This window comes from Vigna unguiculata, chromosome 10, assembly GCF_004118075.2.
Source record: "Vigna unguiculata cultivar IT97K-499-35 chromosome 10, ASM411807v1, whole genome shotgun sequence".
NCBI classification, from domain to species: Eukaryota; Viridiplantae; Streptophyta; class Magnoliopsida; order Fabales; family Fabaceae; genus Vigna; species Vigna unguiculata.
The window spans coordinates 2,330,646-2,344,841 of NC_040288.1; the positions used below are offsets into that span (position 1 = coordinate 2,330,646).

General features: G+C 26.8%; 1 protein-coding gene across 1 annotated transcript; it reads right to left on the reverse strand.

The window, feature by feature from the left end:
• Positions 1–41: 41 nt before the first annotated feature.
• On the reverse strand, positions 42–10,030 carry LOC114166486 (very-long-chain aldehyde decarbonylase CER1-like). The gene is made up of 9 exons (XM_028051226.1): positions 9,873–10,030; positions 7,948–8,171; positions 5,532–5,764; positions 4,193–4,412; positions 3,238–3,613; positions 1,637–1,945; positions 1,261–1,356; positions 919–1,092; positions 42–425 (listed from the first exon to the last, which is right to left on the reverse strand). Exons 1-9 carry the CDS (start codon positions 9,930–9,932, stop codon positions 240–242), a joined length of 1,878 nt encoding a protein of 625 aa, XP_027907027.1. The 5' UTR covers positions 9,933–10,030; the 3' UTR covers positions 42–239.
• Positions 10,031–14,196: the final 4,166 nt, after the last annotated feature.

Genomic DNA, 14,196 nt, shown 5'->3' on the forward strand with positions numbered 1-14,196 from the left:
TATATATATATATATATATATATATATATCATGTGTTACACTTATGTAACTACCATCATTGAAGCTCAATGAAAATATATATTACATATATATGTAGATGGTATCCATTAGCTTGTCCAAGTGTAACACTTAAAACCCTTATTTTAACATGGGGATAATCCATAAATAGGATCACATCACCCACCAAAGAGCTTAAACATAGTAAAATACTTTGATTATAATATTTCTCTTAGTCTTCATTAATAACATTTAGCTAACTCTTTCACTTGAACTTGAAGAGGTTGAAATCCATGTTGAAGAGTTGAATCCCAAACTTTGTCTATGTCATTCATTGTGTGGCCACATTCATGTTCATTCCACCCTTCAAGAGAGTGCACTATTCCAGCTATGCGCCATGCACTCATTACCCTTCTTGGCAACCAATCCTACAATTCAAATATCAAGATTTTATAGTAATTTCATGTGTCAACAATTTTTTCATCAACAATATAATATAAGAAGTACTTGAAATGCTCTAACCTTTTACATACTATTAGAAATAAGACAATAAAGGAAAGAATAAAGGAGAGAAAAATAGACACAAAAAATTTAATGTGGTTCGACGTATAATGTGTATGTCTACGGTCACAACTATGCTGAACCACATTAAATTCTCTGTATCTATTTTTCTTTCCTTTATTCTTTCATTTATTGCCTTATTCCTAACACATACTTACAAATATACACATTATTCGTTACAGAATATATACAATAGTTTAAGTGTGTATAAATTCTATACAACATATCACGAACAATAATCTTTCTGGTATCATTAGGTTAAGACAACCTAATTATCTTTATTAATTATATTTGTTATTTCTGATAAAAAATGAACAAAGATTTATTGAATCTTTGTTGGTTGAAGTTAATAGAACTAACCTCACAAGAATGGATATTTTGAACAGAAGGAGGAGCTAACATTGCTGGGGTGCAATGGTAGAAGCAATCTTTGCGATATTTCTTTGGTGGAAATTGTGTGTATGGAATGAATAATGTTCCTTTCGGTGCCTTCAGTTGTTCTTCTTCACTCAATTCATCTCCTACCAGCCAAATCTATCAAAAGAAAAAATGAAGATGAAAACAAAAAAAAAAATTTACTACTAATTCCAAAAATGTCTAAGAAAAACTTTTAATTAAGAAAAAAAAAAATCCAAATCCTAGTTAAGCAAATTTAGGGTGAATTCTAAAAGTGAAGCTAAGAAAAGTTTGCATGTATTTTACCTTCTGTGTGCTACTTTTGGAAAAGGTCAAATTAGTTTCAGAGCCTTTGATTGACTTTTTGAGCCTCACATAATCATCCTCATGCAATGTAGCAACCTGAAATATATATATTTTTAGTCTTTATAAATTTTAAAAGTTATATTTTAATAAAAAAAACTGTTTTCATTTTTCTAATTTAAAATAAATAATCAATTTTTGTCTTCAAATGATGTAGACAACATTTTACAAAAGCATGAAAACGATTTAAATATACAGTACACATTTGAAGGATAAAAAAATGTGCTTGTTAAATTTAAAAGAGTAAAAAAAAATACAAAGTTGACTAAAATTGAATTTAAACTATTTTAGAAGAAATAAAATTAAAAAAAAAAATTACCTGAACATTTTGTTGACACAGTGAGAAGACAAGAGCATAAGCAACCTTAGTGAGTTTTCCTCTGAGTAACACTTGAGTTGTTCCTTTGGGAATGGTGTTAAGAAGAAGAGCAACTACAAGACTGCTTCCATCGACAACCTTAACTTTTAACTTTGGATTTCTGCTAACAAATAATCCTCCATAGATGTTTAACTCTTCTTCTTGATTTCTTAGACCTAAACTCAACACTTTTATGCCTTTTCTGTCTGCATCAAGTATTGCTTCTTCTATCATTGTGTTGATAACCACTTTCTGCGATTGCATGAAGTACTACAAAAAAAAAATAATATTTATTTGAATTTTATTTTGAGCATGCATTGAAAGATCAATAATAAACAAACCAACACATTGCAAAAAAAAAAGAAAATTATCACATGCAATAATGCTAAAGCTTTAATGAAATCACTGACCTACACATAATGATACAAAATAAATATTCGAAAAGTCAACAATGTAGACAAAATTATTTCATAGAGTATGGGTTTTAAGATCATGCATAATATATATTATCAAAACAAAACAAGAATATTGATAGAGCAAGTTTGTATATAAATTATATAAAGAACGAATATTTAAGCAAAATCAAGAATAGTGAAGTCACTTCCATAGTTCAGTCTCTTACATTTAGGGAAATTTTTCAAAAGGGCACCCTACAAAAGTTATGTCCTTCAATAATAATAAAAAAAATTGCTTTTTTTTTTGAAAAACTAAAGTTTTAAGGGATTGTGAACCAAACAGAGATCAGATATTTTTATGAGTAGTTCTCGAAAAAATTAATGCAGGCCAAGAAGTTAAATACAATAAATCAACCAAAATGTACTATATATATATATATATATATATATATATATATATATGTGTGTGTGTGTGTGTGAGAGCTTATATACCTAAAACAAATTATGTGTTAGCAAACTCCCATAAAAATTCTCTAAATTCATTATGACATAACATCTCACAAATCTGTGGTCCAAGTTTGAATATGATATTTTTTTCTTTTTCCACAGCATCGGGCTGTCACCACAGCAAATAATGTCTATGAAATCAATTAATGTGACGGGGGGAACACAGCAACCATATAATAAGAAAAAAACTAATAAATAATTTTTAATTAGAGTAAAATATACGTACATCTTAATTTTAAGTATATATATATTTTTTCTATACATATGATCTTATCTCATCTTAGATATATTTTAGATAATTTTACAGTGTTACTTTCCAAACTAAATTTTAGGTTAAATTTAAAATTAAAAAGTAAATTCTAAATTTAATTCAAATTCATAAAATCGATTTATAAAATAAAGTTTACATTTATTTTTTATATTTTTAAATTATTTTATTTTTAATTAATATAAAACTCTTAATAATTAAACTTAAAATTCATTTTTTAAAATAATAGATATCAAATTTAAAATATATTTTAAATTTATAATATCATCAATTATCGGATTATTATCGGATGATGCATATCAATTAGAATATCCCAATTGCTTCAATTAATTAAAATTTTTTGTCAATAAAAAAAAGAAAAAGAAAAGAAACATATGAACATGAAAACTTACTTGGATAGTGTACTTGGGAATTGACCAAGTTTGCAGCTTGAGTTTCTGAAAACGATTTGCCTCAACAATGAACGTTCTACCATAGATCCATGTGAGGACCATGGACCAAGCTGTGAGAGGCCACATCAAAGTGAGGTACCATTTTGATGTGTAAGGCTTAGAAGCCAAGTAAGCAAAAGCAAGTCTTTGATGATAAATGGATTCAGGAGTTGTGAGATGTGTAAGGTGCACAACATCTGGTGTTTCTTCTTCTCGTTTTAATGCAGATTCGTGCAATGTATCAGAAGCTTTATCTGTGGTGCCATAGATGAAATCATAAAGCGGCATGAACAAGGAGTAGTTTGTTCTGAACTGAGTATGGTGCAAGGAGTGAAACCTGCAAATTATCACACAAACAGAGCATTTCTTTGTTACTCAATTGCTTCTCCAAAAAGAGGTTATTAATGTACATGTTATTTAAACATGTACGGACGGATAAATTCTTTGATAATTATCGACGGATACAAGATCTGTCAATAATAATTACATATAAGTTTGTTATTGACAGATTTTTATCACTGAAAATTCATCAATAATTAACAATTTTCAGTTTCCAACGAATATGAGTTTTTACTGACAGATAAGATCGTCGATAATGTATGATTTTCTTGTAGTGAAAGTTTAAGGTCCATATTATTATTCATTAATATGAAAGAATAAAAATCTGAATAATATTTTATTTAATTGTTAAAAATAAAAACACATTTTTCATATTTTTTACATGCATAATAATCCATATTAGTTAAAAAATGAGCTCCTTCTAATTTGTTTGATATTATGTATTTATAGATGAAATATTTGAAATACTTAATTCTTATAATGAATATTTACAGTGAAAATTGTGATAGATAGTTGTGACTTTGATTAGATTTGTGTGTAACATCATATAACAATTAATGAGATTAAAAAGACTTACGAAGAGGTGTAGATGAGATATTTGAGAGGAGGAAAAATGGCAAAGAGCCATTTTGGAACAACCTCAAAGTTGGAGTGACCCATGTTATTCATGAAATCAATGTAAGTAACGTACACTACCATGGCCCCCACAGAAGCAGTGTTTGTGAATACTAGGGTTAACATTGGCATCGAAAACAGAAGAAAATATGATATGTGTTCTGCAAATGGATGAATCACAGCTGCATCAACACAACATCCAGTTAGACAAAGGATCAATCAACTCATCAACTCATATTTTTTTTTTGTCAATTTTGTTTTGAAATATTTTTTAGAAAATATTTACAAATTTTATAAAAAATTACTATCAAATTTTTTTTACAAAATATTTTGTATAAAATATTTTTTTAACCAAAAAATATTTACAAATTTTATAATTTTGTAAGAAATAATAACTTATAAAAAAATTATCTGTTAATTTAGATTTTTAGAAAAAATAGTAGAAATTTTTTTTTTCAAACTTTTTTAACAAACTTGTAAGAAAATTCTCATGTAATATGAAAATTTGTAGTAGTGTACCAAAAGAATATATATTTTTTGGTTAATTATTTTCTTAAAAAATATTTGCAAATTTTGTTATAAATATGATTTACAAAAATTTGTTACTATTTACAAAATATTTGACGCAAAATATTTTTCTTATAAAGTTTTATATGAAGTATTTGTAAATTTTATAATTTTATAAAAAATAATTATCCATCTGTCAATTAAAATTTATAATTTACAAAATTTTATAACAAATTTATTGAAAAAATCTGACAGAATATTAAAAACTCCACTAGTGAAACAACAACAACATAGACTACCTGTAATGAAGGGAAAACAATAGTGAAGTGTGAAAAGAATCAATCCTAAAAGACCGAATACCACATCATTGTCAAAAGCAAATAAAGTGATGACAAATGCCAGCAAGTGTTGCAAGATCAAAAGTGGATATTTTTTAGTAACATAATTTGTAATATTCTTCAAATTCCTTGAACACGAACCAGTTAATAATAACACGACCTACTAAAGTTATTATATAGTTGAGCTACGTTATATATGATGATAACAAAATAAAATAAAGTGAATCTAAACCTATAACAATCCGACACATGTTTCGAAATGAAACATTTCTACGCGTGGTCCTTCTTCCTAAGATGATAAAATGAAGAACAACAACATATTATGCAGTGTGTGTGTGTGTCTGAGTGACAACACAACACAGACAGCAATAAATTTGAGAATGGAAAGAGGAAAAGGTTGTTGGGCAGCATTGAATTTTGTGAGCAGAGGAATTAATGAGATGAATGATGACTCACAGGTTATAGGTTCTGTGACGATGGAGGAGTGGTGGTGAGAATGGTATCTGGAATACAGAAAATGGTGATGAAGTGCTCTGTGTAACCAGTAATACAGAAACTCCACAGGCCCTGCGTGAATCAACATCGCCATAACCATTCCATCGGTTTTCCAAAGTGGAAGATGAGAAGCACCACGTAATGTGTAGCAGGCCAAGTAGTATAGTAATCCATTGAACAGTATTTGATCATCCCTGAACCAAAGGAAAAAGAAAGAATTGTAAGATTTTCTACCTTCATCTATGTTACAAATAAATCAAAAAACCTTTTAGTATCACAACAAATCAGTAAAAACCTAGTAAATAATACAAGGTGTAAATTAAAAAAAATGATATATTTTTAACTTAAAATCTTTAATTAATAAATATGTAACCTTTTTATATGGTATTTAATTTTTTTCATTTTTATTTAAATTTTACTACTAAAAAAACTCATTTCCTGCCAATGTTGTTTTGAATTCTTTTTTGAAAAAAATATTTATAAATTTTGTTATGAAAAAAGGATTTGTAGAAAATTGCTGCCAATTTTTTTAAAAATATTTTGTATAAAACACTTTTTACAATAGATTTTGTAAGAAATACTTGAAATTTTATGATTTTATAGGAAATAATTATTCAAAAAAGAATTACCTGTCAATTAAAATTCTTAAAAAAATAGTAAGAAAAAGTTTTTCTTCCAAATTTTTTTAACAAATTTACAAGAAAATTCCAATATAATACGAGAATTTTTAGTAGTGTTTATACTTAAACTCTTTTATAATTTTAATATTAAAAAACAAAAATATAAATTTTAAACTTTTATATATAATCTTCTAACATTTTATTTATATTTTTAGTATCTTCTTTTCTTTATTTTATTATTAAATATTATTCAACAAATAATCTTAAAAAATTATTATAAGTTAGATAATAGTATTTTAACACTTAAAAATTTGTTATTTTCATTTCACACTATTTTTTATTTTTATTTTCTTTTTCTTTTCTTTTGAAAATATAAAAAATAATTTTGTTAGAACTATTTTATTCTTATAAAAGGTTATCAAATTTGCAACGGTATCAAATAGCTTTTTCCTAGTAAGTTATCGAGATGTAAAGTGACATAATTATTTTTGTTTTTCTTTATTATTTTCAACGCATATTTACTAACGCTTCTATGTGTGTTGCATGGACACATGGCCACGTGTTTCCTTAGAAAGATATCTTTCGAACCAGTCAAAAAAAATCTCTGAAAAGAGGGTGTAACGTGTCATGAATAGAAAATAAAAAAAAAAAAACTGTGAAAGATATAAAGAGGTACTACTACAAGGTGATTGTGAAAAAAAAGAAAAGACTGAGAAAATAATTATGTTTCAGGAAGAAAAGAAAGAAAAGGACAAAATTTCCATTTTAAATAAATAATGATCAATATATATTGAAATAATCAATATATATATATATATATATATATATATATATATGAGTAACAAAAATTAAAATGATAATATTACATATTTTAATTGTGTGCCAAAAGCATTTAAAAGAACTTAAATATGGTACCCTCATTCAATAAAACTAAGACATTTTAACCGTAAAAGATGAACCACCTTGCTTATATGACTCATCATATCTAGAAGATGATCCAAAATAAAAAAATAAAAAAAATAAAATAATATGAATTGGTAATGAAGGACCATGCTGAAGTTGGCAAAATTATGAATGCTAAAGTTTAGAGTTTGGTAAAATATGAAGTTGGACTTTAATATTTCTCATAAATGGTTCCAACTAAAAGCCTAGGTTCAAAAAATTACTTCTCATTCAAACACAGTTTTTAAAATAAAATTATAAATTTAAAGAAGGTTATAAACAAATTAAATGAAATTTTAAAAAGTTTATATGCGAGAGAATTTTATAATTAATTTATTTATAAACTACCTTTTATTTATCAAAAAAATAAAATGTTTGAGGTCTTGAAAAGCCTATTCAATCATACACTAGATAAATCACTTTAATTGTTTTTTATCATTAAAAAATTCATAATAAAAAACATGTATAAAAAATTATTATCGATATTCTAACCCATTTACAAAAGTAGTTCCCAGTAATAAAAAAAAAACTAAAATAATTTATGTAATATACATACGTAATATACATATAGATATATATAAAAATTGACATATAGGTATTATTCTAATCTCCTTTTAATTACTAATTATAATTTCATAAGAGATATACACTTGCATGTATTATCCAATATATTTTCCCAGTTAGAGAAACCTAGTCTAAATTGTCAACTAAAATTATATATATTTTAAAAATATTTATACTATATATTTCTTTTCTACCATTAGAAAAAAACAAAAATTAGGTTAAAAGAGTGTGTAAGAACGAAACAAACTAACCATTCTCTTTCTCTATCAACTTGATCAAATTCAAGTCCTTTATCAACAATTCTACCATTTCCTTTGGCTGTTCTGTAACGAGAGAGAGTGATCCAAATCTGATTATGAACCATTCGCCAAACCAAAAATGGCAATATCAGAAAAGTGCTCAAATCCCTTTGTTTCTCATCTTTCACCAACAAAGAATAAGTGCTATGAACCACCCATGGAGCCAACACCACATACTGCAAAATCAATCAAAATTTCATAAATACAATTATATTTTTGTCATGCAGTATCCATAAAATCAAACCGACTTGTAAGATGAGATTTATATCCATCCTAATATATTATAAAACCGTCTTTGTATGAATGGATTTGAAAAATCTATAATAAAAGAAAAAAGTTTAATCACACAGAAAATCTCCATTTTCATTACAAAATCTCAATCAGATCTTAACTTTTAAGTTATCCCAATTAAGATTTTATAACGAAAATGAAACCTTCCGTATAATTAAATCTAGAAAAAATAATTTGTTCTGTGGACCGAATAATTGAACATTCAAAAGTCATAAACTAAGGTTTTATATTATAAACAACTGTGTGATTTTTATTGGTATTGAAGTTGTGATGTTGATTGTTAATAATTGGATATGGTTGTGGATAACTAATTAATAATGCACCTTAATGAAGGGTATATATACAAAATCCCTTTCCTTTTTTAGCAAGACATTTTGCATGAAAAAGTGTCAAAATAGTAACTAACTAATTAGACTTTTTTTCATATATATGATTAAGTTTCAAGAAATTAGGTAAAAGGGTTTGGAGAACATAAAACCAAACCCACAAACAATATCCACTCATTTTCACTTTGTAAGAAAATATATATATTTTCTCCATACAATAAAATAAATTTAACTTGGAAAAATATATATTTTAAGAATGCCCATAAAATTTTCCTTCAAAACCATACCTAAATCTTAATTAGAAGAAAAAAAAACTAAAAACAAATCAATCCTTAAAATATAATAAATGAGTTCACACACAAAAAAGAAAATCTCTGCCAATAAAGTACATTGAGAGACAAGTTAACTGTCCAGTTAATAATTTTAAGGAATCCAACAATTATTAATTACCTTTACAAAGTACATTTATAATGATTTGAAGTTCATATTAATACTTAGTATTAAACATTCAACCACTTAATTCTATATCTCCATTGTCACTCCACAAAGAACATATATGAAAAGGTGCAACCTTTAACCAATTACAACACCACAAATTGTTGAAACTATAAACCAAAGGTGCATGTTTGAACACATTCTAAGTTAAAGTAGTTTTCTTGGTTTTTCCCATACTAATAGTTTTTCTTTATCCACAATATAATTAGTAATAAAACTAAAGAATGAGATATTAAGAATATCTTAACCCATATACACAAAAATATGCCAAAAATTTAGATAAGAGATTTAGAAGTTCAATCTCCATTCTCCAACACTAATATTGCAAAAATAAAATTATCTCCACTAACAAACCTATATTGTAATATAACTTATAATCTCTTCAAATTCAAAACATTAAAGAATACTATAAAAAAAAATGCATTGTTTCCTATAAAATCTATATACAACATAGATAAAACAATAGATGAAGTGTTGAAACAAAAGACAATCATAAACAAAAACTTGTCATGCTTGCATTATCTTCCATAGAAACAAATGATACAAACATAGCAATGTAACATGTAGTGCGTCTTTGCTAAATTTTGTGTTGTTTCTTTATTGTGTTTTCAAAAGATACTGACTTATACTGATTTTGACGTTTTAAAATACATTAAAAACAGCAGAAAGAGACAACACAAAAAATCAAATAGAAAACTTGAACTCGATGTATGTTTGTTTATAGAAGTAGAGAGATAAGAAGTAATGAGGAATGATGGGTGCAACCTTAAAGCTTCCGAGAGGTTTCCATGGCCAATCTGTGAGAATTCCAGGCATTGAAGCCATGGTTTGTTGTAAGAACAAAACAACCAATGTTGTTGGAAGAAAAAGTGTGTTTTGTTAGGATATCACAGAGAAGTGTTTTTGTATGGTTTGAAGCATTGTTTGTGAGTAACTTTATTTATAGAGCTAACTCAGTTTTCCCTTTGGAACAATTGAAGCATTTAATTTACCAACGAAAACCGAACCCACAACTTACCATCACATGGGAAAGCAGAACCAATAATGTTGCGTTTTAAAATGAAAAACCTCTCTCACCACTTTCCCACATTTATTTTTCAAACATAAACGTATTTTCAGATGCTATAATTCATTGATACCAGGTAGATGACATTGGTGTTAAAGAATGTTAAGGAAAAAAAAATTCATTTAAATACATTTTATTCTTGATTGATAACTTTTTTTATTTTTTTGAAAACTATGGATAATTTCATGGGTTAAATATGTTTTTGGTCTCTTAACTTTCAGTGAATTTTGGAATTAGTCAATTTTGAAATTTTAGACCAATTTAGTCTTTTATTTTTCGAAATACGTGAATTTAGTCTTTTTAATCAAATTTTGTTAAATTTATTTAACATTTTAAGTGCGTTTCATAATAGTATTTGACTTAACATTAAAGCAAAAGTGTATCAAACAGTATAAACAACTTAAATACAATCCTGAAATGTGTACGAAACATCAAATAAACCTAACAAAATTTGATTAAAATGACTAAATCCACGTATTTCGAAAGATGAAAGACTAAATTGATCCAAAGTTTCGAAATGGACTAATTTCAAAATTAACTGAAAGTTAAGGGACCAAAAACATATTTAACCCTAATTTCATTAGATAGTGATTTTCTTTTCTCTTGACAAAAAGACACTGCACTTTAAGAAAAAAGTATAAGTGTATATTAATATTTTTATTCATAGTTTATTCTCAAATTAATTACTTTCTCCATCTCAATCAAACTAATATGTTGGTTGAAAAACGAGGCGATTTAAATAAACTCGTTTCAAAAAACTATCACACTATTGTTATTCTTAATACGTGTCATAAAAACTTTGAATACAATCATGGGACAAAGGTGGTATTTTCAATAAATTTTATATGAAGTTTATTTAAAACATGAATATAAAAAAGGCAAAGTCTAATTAGTTAAAAGTTTAATATCCCACCTATATTAACTTTGTTTAATTCCGTAATTCCAAAAATACCCTTGTGGTTATTTTAAATACGAGTATTATTTCTAATAAATATGATTAAGGGTAGTTTTAAAAATATTGTTTTTATACATAAAATTAAGTAAAACAAATTGAGTAAGTATTTTAATTAAAGAGAAGTTAGGTATTTTGCCTTTGAATTAAGCAATAGTAAGTTACTTTTTTAGGACACTTAATTTATTTATTTTTTCATGTAGTATGACCGACTTTTAGTGGCACAACTAATGGAAGAATAAATTTATTTTTCGTTTGTTTTCATTTATTGGACTCACCAAACTTTTGGTGTGGGTTGGTGAGTGTAATTAAAAGTCATTTATTTGGATGTCTATTGTCGTGATGGTTTTCGTAACGCTTTTAGGGCTAGGTCTGAAAAAAAGGCATATATGGATTCATTTCTTTGTTTCGTGTAGTTTATTCATCACTGTCCATTGTCAGGGTTTGATCAAATTGCTGTGAGAATTCAGAGAAGTACGATTCACTGCTTTAAATGTGCAATCACAAAATGGTTTTCTCATCATGTATGTTTGTTAGATTTTTAATTGTAAAACGCTAAGTTATGGATATAAAGTTTTACAGCTGAAAAAGCAACCAAGAAATCCAAACCCTAATCGACAAAAATGCATGGGTTTTCATTTCTTAATTCCTTTTTGTTTTCTAGTTTAGTGGGGGAGATGCTTGTTGATACCATTTTTGTCAAGAAGAATATTGTAACACGTTTCATGAAGTGAAAAATCTATATCCTATTTCTATAGATATAGTGTATGAAAAAAATTTCTCAATAACTATAAATTAAAATACTCTCTAGTTCGATGGAATCTTAACCAGAAGTTTTGAAGGGATTATTTTCGCAAAATAATCTATCTTGTTTTCATTCTCACAAATAGTTTTACTTTTATCACTCCTGAATGATGAATTTATTATTTTATTCTCTGTATACTTATTTTTTTAAAATAATATTAAAAATAATCTATCATAACTTAATAAAAAATTGAGAGGCGTAAATATTAAAGGAAAAATATATTATAGTTAACTCACAATTAAAAATCAGTTATAAAAAACACATAATACATTATTTTTTCTTCTATATTCATAAAAAATTAATATACCAAAGACTCATGAGATAAAAAACAATGTTAATTATTAAATTAATATTTCATTATCAAGTAAGATAAAAGAGAATTACTTTTTTTGTCTTCAAAAAAGAAATAGGAAATGAGAAATGAGAGAAAAAAATAGTAAGTTTATATGTAACTCCCTTTTTTCTTCAAGAAAAAAAAAACATATAAGAGTGAGAGATGAGTACAATTTTCAAACTTCATAAACAATACAAATTATTGCAAGGAATGCTTGGCTCCAACATCAACCCTTAAAATACCTACAATCAACACTAATCACCCTTCGAATAAACCTAAATTAAGAAAGAACAAAGCAGATAAAAATAGAGGAGGGTGAAATTGAACCTCGTCGGCATTGGAAACACAGGTGGAGCGACGATCCAATGCAGCGACAGTGGAGGCACGAGAGAGAAGAGACCTATGCTTTCAATGAAGGAAGCGACAATGTCAGGGTTAGGGCTCGTGGGCGACAACTAAAAGCTTAGAGCTTGAGCAATAATGTTAGGGCTTGTGGATGACGAAGACGGTGATGAGCAGAGGTGGTGACCAGTGGTGAGTAGGGAAGGTGCGAGAGAGAAAAGAAAGAAGCTTCTACTTTTGGTGAATGAAGGGGTAGGTTAGGACTCGTAGGTGGCGATAATGGTAGTGAGTATTGGTCAATGAGAGAGAAGAGAAAGAAAAGAAGAAGTTTGTCATGAAAATGAAAGCAGTGAGCAGTGTTTTCATGAAAACTGGGAAGCATATTAGATCGATTATGCAGAGAATCGATCTAATATTCACGTATTAGATCGATTAAAATTCAACTAATCTAATATACTTTTCAATATTTACATGTTTGTCATTGTGTTTTTCTTTAAATCGGTTTCCACAAAAATGATCTAATACCCCTATTCTAGAATGTCTTTTTTGCACTAGTGTAATTGTGTAATTCATTAAGAATTATGTTAAGTTTATACTAATTCATCTCTAATATTAAATTGATTTTTATAATTAGAGAAGTTTAATGTTGATTAAATAGATACTAGTGACTTTTTATTTTAAAATTACTTAATTTACAGAATTCTAAATAAAATATATTTCTAATATTAATTTAACTTGCATTAGTTTTAAAAAAAAATTCCATACAATGTCTCCATGTTATAAAATAAATAAAATTGTTTTTAACGGGATCTGGTGAAGGATCTTCGAGGGGAGTCAACAATCTCTAGAGACCAGGTGAGGTTAAGCTCTAAAGGAGACTAGATGAGAAATCCACTTGTAAAAAACTCTCTGATGCTTAATCACTAAGAGAGTATGGATCTTGTGAGTGCATATATATAGGATTTAATAGACTTATAAGTTCCGGTAGTAATTGATATAAGATAATAAGATAGTGAGATCATAACAATATAACAAAATAACGGTAATTGAATACATTAACGGACTTGGGTTGGGCTAGTGTAATACAAACCTTATGTTTAGAAGTGAACCTCTTTATTTTAATATGGTTTTGGACCTTGATTGACTTTGAACTGAGTAGTACAAAAATAAAAATTGAGAAAATATATAAAAAAAGTTGTAGTGAATGAAGAAAATGAACGTGGATGAAGGTGATGAACATGAAAGAGATGAAGAAAAAAGTGTGAATGAAGATGAGGAGAATAATGTGAATAAAAAATGTGTGTGTGGATGAAAAAATGGGTGTGGGTGAAACATACTTTTACTTATCGAAAAATAATTATCTCACCATAAAATTGGTTAAGTCAATTCTATTAACATTCGGGATTAAACTAATTCTAATAAACACTAATCCAACACTAATATAAATATTTTTTATTTAAATAAATTAAAAATTTTAAATATTTTTGTCTCTTTTAAAAAATAACTTTTAAGCATTAGAGTTTTTAAATTGATTTTAGTAGTATCCTAATTTATTCAATATTATCATCTGAAAGTTAATTTGATTTTTTA